The following is an 18,434-nucleotide window of genomic DNA, read 5'->3' as shown; positions in this document are numbered from 1 at the left end:
AAAGACTTCCTTTTGTTTGTTTTAAAGCTGCTGCCTAGTAATTTCACTTGGTGACCCTTAGTTCTTGTGTTATGAAAATGAGTAAATAACACTTCCTTATTCCCTGTCTCCTCACCAGTCATGATTTGATAGAGGTCTATCATATCCCCCCTGCGTTGTCTCTTTTCCAAGCTGAAGAGTCCCAGTCTTATGAAAATCACTCCTCAAAGGCAATGAAGGGTTCATTCCATCCAAGCCATCTCTGCTGGGAAGGAAGAGTAGATGGGAAATGCACTTTTCAGAAGCGCACTGGGGCACTTGTCAGGCCATCGACATGGTCTCTTCCGGAAGCAGAGAACACAACACCACACTGTTTACACAAAGGGAGATTTTATTTCTCAATCTACAGTAAGAACATGTCTAAAACAGCCATTGGGGAATCTACAAGTTGAAAAATATTGACAAAGTTTAAAAGCTTCAACTCTTTACCAGGCTGCTTGTTCCCATAGCAAGAGCCTCACAGAGAGCCTGGAGAGAGATTTTGAGAGAGAGAGAGAAAGAGTCAGGAACGATGACAATACAGGCGGGAGAAGGTACTACATTTATAAACAGCAGGTCCTGCGGTAATGTCACATGCCATCATTGAGGCCTGGTCTACACTGAGGGGAGGGAATAGCGTAGCTGAAGTCGACGTATCTTATTTCAACTTCCCTCCCGTCCTCACGGCACAGGATCAACAGCTGCAGCTCCCTCGTCAACTCCGCTTCCACCTCTTGCCCTGGTGGAGTTCTGGAGTCGACGGGAGTGCGTTCGGGGAAATTGATATATCGTGTCTAGACGAGACACGATATATCGATCCCCGATAAATTGATCGCTACCTGCCGATCCAGTGGGTAGTCTGGACATACCCTGAGTTATGCCAAGGTGACAGAAGCTGAAGACCATGTTTACAGAGTCAGAAGCCAAGGCAATCGAAGGGTTACACTCACAAACAGCTCTAAATAGGACCCCCATGGCATTCTCTGGGATCTGCCACTGTCATGTGCTTGAGGGTCCTTAGGGATTCTATGCTGTTCCATGCCAGCGAGCACTGGATTGTTCCCCACAACACCCCTGGTAACAGGTAAGTCTTGTCCCCAGGGCAGGAGCAATGCATTGGTTGTAAGCTGCCATTGGCCTTCCCAGGGCAGCCCACATGTGAGCTTGGACCTTCAGCCCAGGTGAACGATGGCCCCCTCCCACCTTGGCAAACAGCAGCTGTTCAGGCACCTGCATGGATTTTACTCCTGGCCGGAAGGGTTTGTGGAGAATGTGCCCACAGTGTCTGGACCACATGCTCTCTGGGGCATGAACAGTCTGGCTTGTTTGCGCACCCCCTAGCACAGCGGGGTCCTGCTCCCCATCTGAGGTCCCCAGGTGCTACCACCACTCAGACCCTGCTTAACTGGGTTAAGTTGGCATTTCCTGCTGCCATGGGGTACCAGCCATGTGTTAAACGGGAGAAGGAGTGAGACATGTTACACTCACAAACAAGGATTTCAGAGTGAAGCAGCCAACAGCTGACTGCTCCTGCATATCCAGTCTTGCCTTGGAACTCAGCCTGCGTTCCCTTAGGGAACGTTTCACTTCCAGTAAGACACCCCTCCCCCCCGCATCTCTGGTGTTCAGCTGTTTGTCCCCCAAAGCTACCGTGCGGCTTCTATTCCACTGAACTCTGGATCCCCTGCCCCAGTGCCCTGTAACTGCCAGGCTTCACGAGCTTACTAACTCGCCACACTGCATTGTCTGAGGCCAGGTGAATGCCTGCACCCCCCCTTCCCTCCTGAGCCATGCAGCTATACCGCCCTAGCCCCCCAGGTAAACAATGCTGGGTCGACAAGAGAGCTTTTCCCATCAACATAGCTACCGCCTCCCGGGGAGGTGGGTTAGCTACGCCCGCCCATTGCCACAGTAGTGTCTTCACTAAAGCACCACAGCTGTAGCACTGCAAGTAGAGACAAGCCCTAAGCCATGAGAAGGACCCAGGAGCCCCCATGCTCTCAGTTACAAGGGGATAAGCTATGAGAAGTTCCGCAATGCTGGTGAAGTTGCTAATGGACTTTCACAGACTCTGGCCCTGCCATCAGACATTTTGGATCCTGATAGACCCAAAGGAACAGAAATTGAGTTGGGCTTCCTCCTTCACGCACATGGGGAGAAGGGAACGGGAACAGAGCAATGTATTTCTAACCGGATTGCTGCCTCCAAAGCACCTGCTTCTGGCATGACCAGCCTCAGTTTCCCCATCCTCGGGGCTCCTCAGTGGTTTCCCAGAGGCTCTCACAGCCTGTGACATCCGTACTGAGGCTGACTTAGCACTGACGGCTCCAAAACAGAGCCCTCCACGTCCCAACCAAGAGTGTCTATATTTTAAGGTCTGTATCTTCCTCCTCCCCACTCAGAGGCTGCCTGGAGCCTGACTTGCCTTGGCAGGCCACTCCCAGTCCTGCCCAGCTGGAGCCGCCTTCTTCCCTGCAGCTTCCCCAGGACTTGCCTTATCTACCACAGAGACCTAACCGGGTGGAAGGGGGGGGACATGACCCTGTCATGTGACCTCCATTCTTCCCACTTGGGGAAAACAGGTCACAGGTGGGGCCAAGACCTATGGGGCCAGCTGCCCTGTGACAGTGTCCACATTATCTGAGAGACCCGGGCACATCAGTTCTTTTTTATCCCTTGCAAACTCAGACAGGAATCTCCAAGCAGTTCTCGTGGTGGCTCCATTTATGCCCAGCAGACCCATGTCCTGGCCCAGTTCTGACCTCACTTATACCCATGCAATCTGCAGCCCTTAGTCAGGCTGTACGGGTGTAATGTGAGCAGAAGCAGGCCCATTACAGCCCTGGGCACTGCAGGGGTGTGTCTAGGGAAGTTCCGTTAGATTTCTGGCCACCCAACTAGAACAGCATCATCCAAGAGTGACTATTGCAGGAGTGCACAGAGCTGTTGGAGGGACAAGAGCCCTGCTGGCCAGACGGTGTGGCCAGCCCCAAGTGTTAAACACAAACCAGCGTAAAAGTCAGGCCCCCAAACTCCACGAAATCCTAGGAGTTGGTTTCTTTTTGCCTGCTGGTTACTGAGCATTTAGGTTCACACAGTCCATGTTTTCAACCTTTCCTCTCAACCAGCAGGGCTAGACACTTGTTTTAAGTCACTCAACTTCCCAGCTGCTGGGGCTTTACAAGCCCCCAAGGATCATGAGACTTGCAATAAAGTTACCAGTGCCACAGCTCTTGACACTAACACGGCTACCCCTCTGATAGTAGAGCTGGGACATTCACACCAGTGGGGGACCCGGCCTGATCTGTGTCCCTCTTTTCCCAAAGGGGTGCAGAGTGGCTGCTAAAAGATGCCAGAGGAGAGTTAGCTCTCACCTTTGACTTGTGCTTAAGGTGCGATTTGCCTTGGAGCCAAGAACAAAGGGAGAAGTGGCAGCAGTCTCATCTACGTCTGAGGAGGAAAAGCCTAGTGTGAGTGCACAATGAAAGGCTTCTGGACCGGTTTGAACACACCACGACTCTACACCCACAGATAACATGAACAGGAGGACATTGGCCCTGCTCTCTCCCCAGACCACTTACTTGGAACAGATCTTGTTCCAGAGTTCTCCTGAGCTGTGCTTTAGAAGGAAGATGCAACTCCATGCTCTGGGTGTCCTATGCCTCTAACTGCTAGAAGCTGGGAGTGGACCACTTGGAAGTTGACCTGTTCTGTTCACTCCCTCTGAAGCAGCTGGTGCTGGCCACTGTCAGAAGACCAGATACTGGACTAGATGGACCAATGGTCTGACCCAGTATGGCCATTCTTATGGGTGCCCACTATGCTAGACCTGATCCTGCTGCCCTCCCGAGTTATAAGGGGCATGGGCATGCAGAGGAATCACAATGCCAGGGGTGCTAGCTGGTCTGTTGGAAAAGGTTCTCTCTTGGGATTTGGGAGCATTGCCAACACCTGTACGGTACATGCTCAGGCCCTCAGTAACAGCTCAGAGAGGTTTTATACCTGCACAACAGTTAAGCTTCCTATTGACAGGCGGGGGCCTGGCACAGAGGGTTGGAGCAGGATATAGACTTGTTTGCAAGAGACTTTTCCTGACCACAATGCTGACAACTCATGAGATGTTTGCAGTGTTGGTGTAGCAACGCTCGTCGCAGGATGAGAGAGACAGGGTAGCGGAGGCCATATCTTTTATTGGATCAAAGCCAGTTGGTGAGAGAGACAAGCTTTGGAACCACAAAGAGCTCATTTCAGGGCTGGGAAAGGTACTCAGAGCATCACAGCTAAACACAAGGTGGAACAGACTGTTTAGAATATGTGCTAACTACTGATAGCAAGGGACCATTGAAGGTGAAGTGACTTGTTAAAACCCCTCCAGTCATAGGGGAAAAGCAGCTAATGTACTCAGTGCTTTTTTTGCCCATCTTCATGAACAAGGTCAGCTCCCAGACTACTTCACTGGGCAGCACGGTAGGGGAAGGAGGTGACCAGTCCTTTGTGGAGAAAGAAGTGGTTCAAGACTATTTAGAAAAGCTGGATGAGCACAATTCCATGGGGCCAGATGTACTGCATCCGAGGGTGCTAAAGGAGTTGACAGATGTGATTGCAGAGCCGTTGGCCATTATCTTTGAAAACTCATGGCGATCGAGGGAGGTCCCGGATGACTGGAAAAAGACTAATGTAGTGCCCATCTTTAAAAAAAAAAAGGGCAGGAGGAGGATCTGGGGAATTACAGGCCAGTCAGCCTCACCTCAGTCCCTGGAAAAATTCTGAAGCATGGAACAGTCAGCATGGATTCACCAAGGGCAAGTCATGCCTGACTAACCTAATTGCCTTCTACGAAGAGGGAACTGGCTCTGTGAATGAGGGGAAGTAGTAATCTGTTATTCCTTGACTTTAGCAAAGCTTCTGATACAGTCTTCCACAGTATTCTTGCCATAAGGTGCCTAGAAAGCAGGCTAGATCGTCAGGCTCAATGGTTCCATGTCCAGTTAGCAGCTGGTATCAAGTGGAGTGCCCCAAGGGTCAGTCCTGGTGCTAGTTTTGTTCAATATCTTCATTAATGATCTGGAGGACTGCACCCTCAGCAAGTTTGCAGACAACACTAAACTGGGAGGAGTGGTACATACACTGGAGGGTAGGGATAGGATACAGAGGGACCTAAACAAATTAGAGGATTGGGTCAGAAGACATCTGATGAGGTTCAACAAGGACAAGTGCACAGAGAGGCCTGCACTTAGGATGGAAGAATCCCATACACTGTTACAGACTGGGACTGAATGGCTAGGCAGCAGTTCTGCAGAAAAGGACCTAGAGCTTAGTGGACAAGAAGCTGGACAGGAGCCAGTGTGCCCTTATTGCCAAGAAGGCTAACGGCATTTTGGGCTGTATAAGTAGAGGCATTGCCAGCAAATTGAGAGATGTGATCTGTCATAAACAGATAGTTAAGGTCTCTTTTACCTGTAAAGGGTTAACAAGCTCAGTAACCTGACGGACACCTGACCAAAGGACCAATCAGGGGACAAGATAATTTCAAATTTCTGTGGAGGGAAGTCTTTGTCTGTGTTCTTTGTTTGGGTTGCCGTTCTCTCTTTGGATCAAAGAGTTGCCAGACATATATACAAGTTCTCCAAATTTCCTGAAGTATCTTCTTCTATTCAGTATAGTGAGTATTAGAAAGGCGGACTAGTCTTATAATTAATTTCTGCATTTGCAATTGTGTGTTTGCTAGAAAAAAATCTTTATTTCTGTTTGCTGTTACTTTGATTATTTTGAGAAAGGCGGGGGGGGAGTCTCTCCAGTTTTATAAGTTAGACCCTGTATATTTTTTCATCCTGTTGATACAGAGATAGTGTACTTTTTTCTTTCTTTTAATAAAATCCTTTTTTTTTTAGAACCTGATTGATTTCTTCCCTTGTTTGGATTTTCAGGGGAAGGGGAGGGGGGAAAAGTGAATCCCTCTTTGTTTTGATTCAAGGAGTTTGACTCTGTGGTGATCTCTCCCAACGGCTAGGGGAGGGAGGAAGAAGGTCGGGGGGGGGGGAATGGTTTATTTCCCTTTGTGTTGAGATTCAAGGAGTTTGGATCTGTGTTCCCAGGGAAAGTTTTGGGGGAACAGGGAGTGTGCCAGACACTAAAAACCTGGCTGGTGGCAGCTTTTACCAAATCTAACTAGGATTTAAGTTTAAAGAAGCCCATGCAGGTCCCCATCTTGTGAACGCTACAGTTCAAAGTGGGGAATAAACCTATGACATGATCATTCCCCTCTATTAGGCATTGGTGAGGCCTCATCGGGAGAACTATGTCCAGTTTTGGGCCCCACACTACAAAAAGGATGTGGAAAAATTGGAAAGAATCTGGCAGAGGGCAACAAAAATGATTAGGGGGCTGGAGCACATGACATATGGGGAGAGGCTGAGGGAACTGGGATTGTTTAGTCTGCAGAGGAGAAGAATGAGGGGGGATTTGATAGCTGCTTTCAATCACCTGAAAGGGGGTTCCAAAAAGGATGCATCTAGACTGTTCTCAGTGGTACCAGCAGGGCCGCCCAGAGGGGGGGACAAGTGGGGCAATTTGCCCCGGGGCCCTGGGCTCCTCAGGGGCCCCCAAGAGAACAGCTGAGGCTCCTGCCCCAGCCCCTTACCCCCGCCTCCTCCCATCTCCAGGAGCCTCAGCACATCAAACAGTGTCCCTGGACACCGCTGCAGCCTGGCTCCGGCGGGGCCCCTGAGCCCCGCCCCGCTCCGACCCGCGTGGTGAGGGGGCGGGGCTGCGAGCTCCGGGCTGAGCTCAGCTCCCGCCCCTCAGCGTGGAGCTCACAGACCCGCCCCCACACCCCGCGGCTCGGAGTGGGGCGGGGCTCAGGCCGCGACACGCTGCAGCTGTTCAGCGATGCGCTGAGGCTCCGGGTGAGGAGGGAGCTGGGAGTAAGAGGCTGGGGCTGGGGGGGTTGGCTAAGGGGCAGGGAGTCCCAGGGACAGGGAGGGGGCGGACAGGGAACAGGGAACAGGGGGGTTGGATCGTGGGCATTCTGGGTGGGGGGGTCTGTCAGGATTCAGCGGGGGGGGGTGGATAGGGGTCGGGGCAGTCAGGGTATAGGGAGCAGGGGTGGGGTCCCGGGGTGGTGGTTGGGGTGGTGGGGTCTCTGGATGATGGTGAGGGGACAAGGAGCAGAATGGGTCAGGGATTCGGGGGTGGGCGGATGGGGGTCAGATAGGGGGCAGGGCCAGGCTGTTGGGGAGGCACAGCCTTCCCTACCCTGAAGCTCATTCAGCAGTTGGAGGCTTGCAGAAAAGCCAAGCTGTTAGCTTTTCCATTAGGGCTCCCATCCCTTTCACTTCTCACATGCCAAATTATAGTCTACATGTAATTTCAGTGCCCTAGGGAGATTCATGTCAGGGGAGGGTAGCGTCATTTAAAATTAGCCACTGGGGGGAGGGATCACATGAAAAGAGCAAGAGCCTTCGCAACCCTACCAAGGGAGACCCCCCCTCCTTCCCTGTATTCCCTGAGGCTTCAGAGGGGTTAATTCAGTGGTTCTCAAACTTTTGTCCTGGTGACCCTTTCACACAGCAAACCTCTGAGTGCGACCTCCCCCCTTATAAATTGAAAACACTTTTTTATATATTTAACACTATTATAAATGCTGGAGGCAAAGCAGGGTTTGAGGTGGAGGCTGACAGCTCACAACCCCCAGTAATAACCTCGTGACCCCCTGAGGGGTCCTGACCTCCAGTTTGAGAACCCCTGGGTTAATTTAATTTTAGCACCCTGTGTCCATTCACATGCATTTGCTATTTTGAGCATTTCAGTTTTGACAAAGTAGGCTCATCCCAGATTCTGGAACAAGCTCAAATGCTCAGTTTGTGGAGTATGTACATAAGCTGTACTAAAGACAAACCCACAGTAACTGTCTTCAGTTTGTGAGGGACCCCATGGGGCCAGTCTCTAGGAAACTGCATGGAGATTAAGTCCATTAATGGCTATTAGCCAGGATGAGTAAGGAATGGTGTCCCTAGCCTCTGTTTGTCAAAGTTATGGAGACTGATATGAGTCAAGGAAGCCAGCAGAGTATCAGAAACCTGGAAAAATCTCTGCCTGGATGGGCTCAGGTGTTTGGTCACAAGCTGAGGTGGTTCAAAAGTTTTGGATTTTTTTTTAAGCTGAATTTTTTATTGTTTCTTTAAACAATCAAACACAGCAAGAGGCAAATATTTGGCCACACACTTCTGAAACCTCAAACCACTTTCAGGTTTTGGCAGACTAATTGCAGCTTTTCAATTAAAAAAAACCATAACAAATTTTGAAGGAAAGCAGACATTGTCCGTGATTTTTTTCTGCTTTGAAAAAAAAACCCTAGTTTTCGATCCAGAAAAAGTTTTGATTGAAAATATTTGTCCAACCCTTTCAATGAGCTTTAGTGCCTTTTAGTACTAGCTGATGCTGAGAACCAGTGATACCTTGTAAAGAAGTTTTCTCAAAAGTGGGTTTGTGCTGAGATGTGGAAGGTTTATTTTTCCCAGGGGCACCCGTGGCGGGGAGCAAGTGGGGAAATTTGCCCTGGGCCCCGCAAGGGCCCCCAGGAGAATGTAGTACTGCAATTTTTTTATAGAAGGGGCCTCCAAAATTTCTTTGCCCCAGGCCCCCTGAATTCTCTGGGCGGCCCTGGGTACCAGATGACAGAACAAGGAGTAATGATCTCAAGTTGCAGTGGGGGAGGTTTAGGTTGGATATTAGGGAAAAAACTTTTACTAGGAGGGTGGTGAAGCACTGGAATGGGTTACCTAGGGAGGTGGTGGAATCTCTTTCCTTAGAGGTTTTTAAGTTCGGGCTTCTCAAAGCCCTGGCTGGGATGATTTAGTTGGGGATTGGTCCTGCTTTAGCAGAGGGTTGGACTAGATGACCTCCTGAGGTCCCTTCCAACCCTGATATTCTAGGATAAGAAGCAATGGGCTGAAATAGCAGTAAGGGAGATTTAGGTTAGTCATAGGGAGAGAACTTCCTGTCAGGGCAGTTAAGCACTGGAATAAATTGTCTAGTGAGGTTGTGGAATCCCCATCATTGGACATTCTTAAGAGCAGGTTAGACAAACACCTGTCAGGGATGGTCTAGATCAGAGGTGGCCAATCTGTGGCTCCAGAGGCACATGCAGCTCTTCAGAAGTTAATATGCGGTTCCTTGTATAGGGACCAACTCTGGGGCTGGAGCTACAGGCACCAACTTTCCAATGTGCCAGGAGGTGCTCACTGCTCAGCCGCTGGCTCTGCCACACAGGGTTGGCTCCAGCATTTTTTGCCACCCCTAGTGGTGAAGAAAAACATACCAACACCTGATTGAGCTGCCACCGAATTCGAGGAGAGGGAGTGAAAGGCCCCTGTTGAATTGCCTAAGTCCCCAGACATGCCGCCCCTTTCTATTGGCCACGGCAGGTACCTGCTTCCTTCTCTGGTGCCTGGAGCCCGCCCTGCTGCCCCTACTTCACTCCTTCCCAGCCCCTTGCTCCTTCCCCCCCCCACCCCCGAGAGCCTCCTGCATGCCACAAAACAGCTCATGGGGAGGTGTGTGGAAGGAGGGGGAGGCCCTGATCAGCGGAGTTGCTGATTTATTACTGGTTTCAGAGTAGCAGCCGTGTTAGTCTGTATCCACAAAAAGAACAGGAGTACTTGTGGCACCGTAGAGATTATTATTGTGGCTCTTTGGCAATGTACATTGGTAAATTCTGGCTCCTTTTCTGGCCCAGTTTGGCCACTCCTAGCCTAGATAATACTTATTCCTGCCTTGAATGCAAGGGACTGGACTAGAGGACCTTGAGGTCTCTTCCACTCCTACAATTCTATCGGTTGTAGTTAGAATCACACTCAGTGGGGACCTCGCCAGGAAAGATTTTTCCTGAACTCCCTTTTCTGATCTTCAGACTCCCCAGCCTCTCCAAGATCATCAGAAGCAAGCTCCCCACAGACCAGGACACCAACTCAAAGCAGCACCACACCCTGCCCAAACAGTTGCAAACCCCACACACAGCTCCGCTTTCAAGATCCATGGGTCCTAGATGTGCGCCGGATCAGATAGGCATTAAACACCATCACCCCAATGTGGGTGAAGCCAGCCAACCAGCCATGAGGCTGTCAAATGAACTCACAGGAAAATAAGCTAAGAACACTCTGGGCTGGTCTACACTGGCACTTCACAGCACTAGAACTTTCTTGCTCGGAGTGTGAAAAAACACTTCTCCCCTTCCCTCCCCTCCTTCTGGGCACTGCACGGGTCAGCACTGTAACATGCTAATACAACCTATGCACCAGCACTGGTAGCCACACCCCTCAGGGAGGTGGGTTTTTTTAGAGCATTGGGAGAGCTCTCTCCCAGCGCTGTTCTGTGACTACACAAGCCGTGGACAAGTCCTCGGTATCCAGCCTCTCAGTCCTTGTCCTCAGATGAAGCCTGCACAACCCCTGCAAAAGATGAGCCTGAAAGCTGAAATTCCTAACTCTGCTAGACACTAAAAATCATGGACTGGAGAGAGAGACTGGAGCTATAATCCACTAACAACTCCCCATCCCCCACAGCTGCCTTCCCCCTTATGATTGGAGGGGTGTTAACAGGCCACTTCACCATGAATGGTCCCTTGAAATGTGTTAACTACTTACGCAAGAGCCAGCAGGAAGGCTCAGTCCCGTCCGGAGGAGCCAGCGGTTGCTCTCACTGATTTTAGTAGCAGGGGATCTGGCCTTGTCCATGCTATGGGGTTTCAGGGAATTGATTCCCACTGCTTTGGATAAGCCAGCAGGCACAGGAGAAACCTCGGCTCCTGGAACAAAGCGCCACCATATTAAACCTGCAGCCCCAGAGCCTTGATGTCAAATTCCAACAATATTGAAGCTGTGGGAGCTCAGTGGGGCAAAGGAGCTCAGCAGGGGGTAAGCCTGCCAGTGTCCCCCAAGTGCAGGCACAGCCTTGCCAGCTACAGCACACTTTGGCCATAGTAGGATTTGACATGTTAACCACACACCCTCAGACCCCTGCCCACTGGACACCTTGTTTAGAATTTAAAGCTTGTTGCATTATACAGCATAGTTTAATAAACGAGTCAAGACAAAGCAGTTGTACTTTAGCATGTGTTAAACTGGTCGAGTGAAACACTAGCCACCACAAACACCAAACCTTTAATCCTATTTAAAGCAAAAGCCCACAGTGGTCTAAATGGAGTTATCTACAGGAAGAGTTGACCAGAGTAGCTATTCTGGGATAGTGCCCCATTGAGGTTGCGGCTATTTCAGAACAAGCATGATTTTATTCCAGGATTTCTTGGAATAAATCATATGAAGCACATGAATTATTCTGGAATTGAAGTCACGGATTCTGAAGTACTCAGGGAAGGATTACTGAACGCCAGTCAGCTTCCATGTGTAGACAAGGTATAGTAGTGACTGGTAACGCTAAAGGTAGCATGGTGTGTGGTTTCACGCTCTAAGGCCTAGTCTACACTAAAACTTACGCCGACCTCGCAATGTCCCTTTGGAGTGTGAAATATTCATCCCTCGAGAGATGTAGTTAAGCCAGGACTGAAAATTACCTGCACCAAACAGCGCACAGGCCAGTGTTCACCTCCCACTCTGAAGGGAAGATTTGCAGGACAAAGGGCAGGGATGAGGCATTTGAAGTACAGCTGGTCAGAAAATGAACATTTTTTTTCCTGTAGAAAATTTCATTTTGGGGGGCAAAGATTTATATATATTTCAATTTTTTTGGTTGAAAATCGAAACATTTCAATTTCGAAATGCTGCTGCAGTGCCTCATGAGAGCTGTAGTTTCGATATCTCAGGCCCCCATTCTTTAGAGATCAGGCTACCTAGTCAGTCTACATCTCCCATGATGCACAACGGTCACTCCTCTTGAAGAGAGAAAGCGATGCATCATGGGAGTGCCTGGGGCCTTATGGGAAATGAAGGGTGGCCAGCCCTAATGTAAAGGTTTGGAAAAACAGGGGGAGGAGTGACAATCTATAGCTACAGACTCTGCTGGCCACAAACACCAGCCCCATGAAACCTCCTCACCTCCCCCCCTCAACTTCTGCTCGGGATCATGATTGTCTCCTTCACCTGTTTTCCCACATAGAGGTTTTTGTCTAACCACATCACTGAGCCCAACGTGCACTGGCTGGGCCTCAGCGACTCAGCGAAGGAAGGGGAGTGGCGCTGGCTGGATGGCAGCCCCCGTCTGTCAGGCAAGTCCCTCTCTGTTCGGCCTCTATAGAGAAAGAACTGTCCGTTACAGTCTGTTGTTTCTGCTTTAAAGAGCCAGATGGAGCACTGATACTATTGCAATTAATGCCAGAGGGGTTCCTGGTCCCCTTTATTGGCTAAAGCATGTAAAGAAGGTTGAGTCTGCTACTGCCTCCATGCTAATGTCATCCAGGGTCAGCACAGAGAAGGGGCTGGACCTGGGATGTTCCTGGGGAGCAAAAAGCTGCTTTACAATGGGACATTCTGAATGTCATGCTAAGGAAAGGTGCTGGGGAGAACAGCAACATGGCCCCATGGGGACAGGGCCATGGAGAAGGAGGCAGCACTCCTGGGTTCTAGTCCCAGCCCCATGAGTGTTCTCTGCTGGCAGACTGTGAGGGACGTCTCTCCCTGCTCTATGCCTCAGTTTCCTCCCCTGTAAAATGGACTGGAAACTGATGTCCTCCAAGCTGAGAATAGCTCTGGCTTGAGCAGTGGCTGGGCCAGCTTCCCCCTATTCAGTGGTTAGCACCAACCTGCCATGGCCCTGATCTCCAGGCACCACCTCAAGCATTGAGTAGGTAGATCAGTCCATGCCCACCTTGACTCTCTCTGCTAAAACTATCAGACCAGTCACGGCCCATTGGCCTTGGTGACATGGAGGCCTGTCCCCTAGGAGCCGGCTCATTTCACTCGACCTGCATGGAGGAGGTTTTCGAACCAGAGACACTGTACGCATGTGGACTCTGTTCTGTTGCTATGACTCCAGCCACACTGGGGATTGGATGGGAGATGATTGTCACCAGGGCAGCCTGTGTAAGCCAGGAACAAGTGGAGCATTTGCAGGGGTGCTGGGATACAGGCATCCACCGGTGGGAGTTGCGGTAGGAGCAGAGCCATCTAAATCATGTTTCTGCAGTGCAGGCACAGTCAAGCATCGGTCTCTTTGTGCCCCGACTGCCCTCTCTGCTGTGATGAGCAGCCACCCATCCTCTGCGTTCTTCCATCCATCCAACTTCCTCTTACCCAGCGACTGCACCACCTGGGCTGCCAACCCCTGCTGTTTGGATGGTGACATTTAAAGGCAGCTAGAGCTGTATGAAGCAGCTGGCATCCACCAAGGTCCTTCCATCCAAAGTTTTTGGTACCCCACCTCCCTTGTAGAACTTCCATACCCACCTCTAATTCCATGGGGCTTCGGTTTGCATTTCAGGTTCTGGGGGACCGGGGAACCCAGCAATGTTGGGCAGCAAGGGGAGGACTGTGGCAGCCTCCGCTTCGACGGGAAGTGGAATGATGCCACCTGCCTCGTGACTGAGCACTGGATCTGCGAACAGCAGTGCTAGCTGAGTCCCGGAATCCACAACAGGGATGGGAAGGAGTGGGGGGTGTCACGCAGCCTGCCCCACGTGGGACAGCTTAGGAGCTATCATCTCTCTATAGCAGTGATTCTCAGACTACCGCTAGCAAGGTGCAAGAAGCTCTTCAATGTGTCTCCTGCAGCTCTGCAGCACACGCTATTGAAACATGGTGATTTAATTATTAGCAGATCTAAGTTATTAACCAATGTGGATGCTTTTACTATGTTATTAACCCATTAAGTTATCAACTTGCACTAAACTACTAACTTATTTGTTGTGAGAATAATAGATATAGATAAAAAATGAAATATTTCCCATCATAATGTTTAAATATGAATAGTACTATAGGAAATGAAACAATCAATTCACCTACTGTGGCTCTTTAGCATAATGGTGATGGCTAATTCAGCTCCTGAGCCGCTGAGGTCCATGTATCACTGCTCTACATGCTGGGGGGCTATTGCAGCGAGCTGAGCTATGGGACAGGATCATGGAAAGCAGATGTGGAGAAGCTGACTGGCACTGGACCGTCTAATCCATGCAGGAGTTTTCTGGTACCATCCTGGCACATCTTTACATCACTTGTGCCCAGAACCTTTTCGGTATGTGTGTTTTTTATAGCATCAGCCCACTACATGCCAGATTCTGGGAGCAGGGTCTGCCTCTGGCTCAGAGCTGAACTTTGTTTTATATCAGCAAAGTCTTGACCATTACCTTAGCTCAGGCCTTAGGCCTCAGACCGGGCCTCTGATACAAGGACTTTTCTTTCAGGACCTCATCTTACTACATTCCCCCACTTTTTGTCTTTTTATGGGGAGGATGTTTTCCCATCATCCCAGAAAATCATAATGCGTGGAGTAAAGAGAACCCAGTGGGCTAAACATTATTATGTGGTTACCTTATTTTACCATCCATACACTCATGCCCCATCTGTCCCTTAGTCGGCACATTCCCTCGTACGACTGCTAGACAAATTTTATTATCCAATTATTATTAGTCCCTTATGGTGGGCCTGGGAATGTTAGTTTCGGGACCTTGACTGAGTTGTGGGGTCTGTGCTTGTGTGTTAACTTCACTGAATGGTATAAGATGGCCTTTGCCGGTATTTGTTAGTCCACACTTGGGGCTTTGTTAAGAAAAAAAATCTAAATTTTATAAATAAAATAAATATATGGATATATATAAATGAATATATGTTGTGATTATTATGTGGCTGATAAATGATCATATGTGATATATGACGGGGGCTTATATGCTGTATATGTTAGAAGTATATTCTTTAACACCTTACTCCTTAAAATGATTATTCATTACCACAGCGGTACTGATTCACATTCGCATCCCCTTCTTCACTCAGTACTGTAACTTAGCTTTCTTGGTTTGACATAACATGTAACAGCACATTCCCATGAGAATAACAATTGTTAGGGCGTGGACTCCCATTAGGATTACGCTAAGGGTTCGGGCCACTGGATGTAAAGTCACATCCTCCAGAATTGCCCACCAGAGTCTTTCCACCTCTCTTTGTACATTTTCTTTTCATTCATTTGCTGCTGGATCAATTAAGTTATTTGTATTAGAGGTTCCTTGGTTCTCGCCACCAAATCATGTCTATCCAACTGCAAGTGTTCCACTGGGGGGAACAGCTCAATCAGTAAGTCTTGTAAGTGTTCAGGTGGAATGATCATTTCAATGACAGTACTGCCTTTTGCTTGTTGGCCAGAGGCCTGGGCTCCTATTTGGTATTCTGCTGGTAACAAGTATGCAGAATCCAGCATCACTTGTAGGGCAAATGTTGCCAGCTATGGAAAAAATTATGAAAACCTATAGCACAGATCCCATCCTGAATTTGTACTACCTCATTAACCAGTTTCTTTTGTCCTAGTTCAGCCCAACCTTTACTTGTGTTATTAATATCAATTGTGGCGTAGCACTCACACAGTCACAGGGGGTCATGCTGGACATATGGCTTGTTTACAAGCGTCCCCACACTATTTGCCTAATATACCTTAACTGGCTCCTGCAGCCGTCTAGGAACTGCCATCATGAGATATACGCTTTTGCCGTCCGCATTGTCCAATCTTGGAACCCTATTAAAATTTAGAAAATTGTAGAAAGACAGGTGTAATATGGTTTATGCCTCGTTGCTGTATTTTTTTCAAGATGTTTGTGAGGTTTAATATCCATGGCCAGTTCTAAAGTTGCAACTGCAACAAACTTTGCTGTACAATTTTGATTACTCTATTGCCATAGGCTGTGCAAGTAACTGCCAATGAAACATCATTATTTTTTCGTGCTGTTTATGAGGGACAGAATGGTAGTATTCAGGTGGCCAGGGCCAGCTCTAGGTTTTTTGCTGCCCCAAGCAAAAAAAAATTTGGCTGCCCCTCGTCCCAGCCCTGGGCTCCCCCCCCACCCTCCTGCGGCCCCAGCCCGGGGCAGGCCCCCCCACCAGTGCCCCCCCCCACCTCCTGCAACCCCAGCCCTGGGGTCTCCCCCCTCACCCGCACCCTCCTTCCGCCACAGCCCTGGGTCACTGGAAACTTGCTCCCAGGGTGGGTCATTCAGCAGGAATTTTGGATGTGCACAGAACACAAACAGGATTGGGTCCCATATGGTTACAGAACTGCAGTAAAGTGGAACAATTTTCACCTTGTGTGATTGGAGGATATCTGGATGCATATTATAAGACTGTCCTACATAAATGAGGAAAAGTTGAGGTGCCTTTATTATTCTTTTGTTCCACTCTTTGTTTCTATGGGGAATTTGCCAATGCAATATCACTGTCTTCCTTTTAAACAAACAAACAAAAGGCAATGGCTATTGAAAATAGCAATTCCAGTCCTAATAACCGCTGGGAAGCATTTCTTGCTCAATTTTATCCTAGTTTTTCTACAGCAAGTTACAGTGGATCAGTATACTTGATTTGGGAGAAAAGAAGTAGCAACTGCCCAAACTAAGCTTGAGCACTCCTGAATTTTGAGGTGTTCAAATCTGGAAGGCAGGTGCTGGGGTGGGGGTGGAGGGGGGGCTGTGGGCTCCGTGGGGGAGCACGGCAGCATGTATGCAGCAGCTTGTCTGGCGCTGTGCAGAGCCAGACAAGCTGGTCTGAGTGGCACGGTAAGGGGGCTGGGGGGGTTGGAGAAGGGGTAAGGGGTTCGGGGGGGCAGTCAAGGGACAGGGAGAAGGGGGGCTTAGATGTGTCAGGGGTTCGGGGGGGCCGTCAGGGGACAGGCAGCGGTTGGATAGGCATGGGAGTCCCAGGGGTTTGTCAGGGGACAGGTAGGGGGTGAGGTCCTAGGGGGGAAGTTGTGGAGGGGTCTCAGGAGGGGGCAGTTGGGGACAAGGAGAAGGGAGGTTTAGGTGGGGGCTGGGGTCCCAAGGGACAGTTAGGGGCAGGGGTCCTGGGATGGGGCAATCAGGCGACAAGGACCTGCGGCGCTTAGATAGGGGGTGGGGTCCTGGGGGGCAGTTAGGAGCAGGGGTCCCGGCAGGGGGTGATCAGGGGACAGGGAGCGGGGGGGTTGGACGGGTTGGGGTTTCTGTGGGGGGCAGTCGGAGGGAGTGGATGGTGGCGGGGGGGCTTCCCTCCCCGTGGAGTGTCCTGTTTTTTGAATGTTAAAGTCTGGTCTCCCTACTATTCACAGCACTCACAGCAGGCTGCCGCATGAGGTCCCCCTCCTTCCTTCCCAGTTGGTAGTGGCCAAGGGAATGCTGGGAAATGTAGTTCTTTCCCTGCTCCAGGGCTGGCTCTATAGGCAGGGAGCTAACCAAGGAACTACAGCTCCCAGAGCCCCCTGTTGGTTCTCAGCTTCCCTGCTGCCCCGGCAAATGGGCTGCCCCAAGCAGGTGCTTGCTTTGCTGGTGCCTAGAGCCACCCCTGCTTGTTCTTGACAAATCCATCTTGGTTCTTACTTATCACCTATTATCCTCTAGCTTTTAATAAATTGGTAGATTAATCATTTTTTCCAGTATCTTTTTGGGTATTGAAGTTAGCCTGTCCCATCTTTACTTCCCTGAGAACCTTTTTTTTTGAAGTTTGACCTTGTTATGAACCTCACCCACCCTCCATGAGTTCTGGAAGATTATCGCTAATGGTTCAGAGATTGCTTCAGCTAGTTTCTTAAGTACTCTAGGGTGAATTTCATCCGGCCCTGCAGAGTTGCATAGATCTCACTTAGTAAATATTCTGTATCTATTATTTCCCTATTCTGGCCAGTGTTCCTTCCCTCTCATTAAAATTAACCAGTGTGAAGTATCTGTTCACAACTAACCTTTTAAATCCTGCATTCAGTAAAACTGAAGAGGTGCCCATACTGAGTGGCTGGTTGCTAACATAATGGTCAAAGATGTCAGTGTCCTGGGGTTGTTAATGTGTCTTGCTGTAAGCAGTCAGCTAAGTTGGTGCAGCTGTAATGCCGAAGTCACATTCTGAGCAGTAGCTCTTCTTAACAGAAACAAACCAAAGAACAGATCTTCATCCAGCTCACAGTGTGGCTCCCTATGCATGAGTTGGTGCTATCCAAGTCTCAGCTGTGACCTTAGCTCTTGTCTGCAGCTGTCGTCTTGGAGACGCAGACAGAACATCAGTCCCGTTCCAGGTGGTGCCGTAGTAACAGGGTTAACACAGGAAGAAGATGGAAGAGGCGGCTAATGACTATCCGTGCTTGATGGTGTCAGAGAGCGGGATGTGGGTGGTCAGGTCTAGTGGTCAGAGCAGGACCTGCAGCCAAGAACCAGAGCTGTGGGTCAGAGCCAGGAGCCAAATGCCAGCGCCAAGGGTCAGAGCCAGGGGCAGGAGCCAGGAGTCGGAACCCAGGGTCAGAATCGGGGTCGG

General features: G+C 49.7%; 1 protein-coding gene across 4 annotated transcripts in view; it reads right to left on the bottom strand.

Annotated features, from left to right (window-relative positions):
- The window catches only part of LOC123353370 (ras-related protein Rab-3C-like), a 1,186,649-nt gene extending 1,168,703 nt beyond the window's left edge, over nucleotides 1–17,946 (bottom strand). Inside the window, exons 1-3 of one of the 4 annotated variants that reach the window (XR_006574480.1) lie at nucleotides 17,252–17,286; nucleotides 15,606–15,687; nucleotides 10,692–10,822 (exon numbers count right to left, since the gene is read on the bottom strand). Coding sequence is in view for 3 of the 4 variants with exons in the window: in XM_044994395.1 (XP_044850330.1) it covers nucleotides 15,606–15,687; nucleotides 17,872–17,912 (123 nt within the window). In the remaining variant the exon portion in view is untranslated. Of the gene's footprint in view, nucleotides 1–10,691; nucleotides 10,823–15,605; nucleotides 15,688–16,249; nucleotides 16,261–17,251; nucleotides 17,287–17,871 lie in introns of those variants that run through there. The other 3 variants (XM_044994395.1, XM_044994396.1, XM_044994397.1) reach the window with 3 other exon arrangements.
- Between the last annotated feature and the right edge of the window lie 488 nt (nucleotides 17,947–18,434).

Source organism: Mauremys mutica, chromosome 20, assembly GCF_020497125.1.
Source record: "Mauremys mutica isolate MM-2020 ecotype Southern chromosome 20, ASM2049712v1, whole genome shotgun sequence".
NCBI lineage: Eukaryota > Metazoa > Chordata > Testudines > Geoemydidae > Mauremys > Mauremys mutica.
The sequence above is the reverse complement of the archived record's forward strand: the minus strand, read 5'-3'. Positions and strand labels throughout refer to the sequence as shown.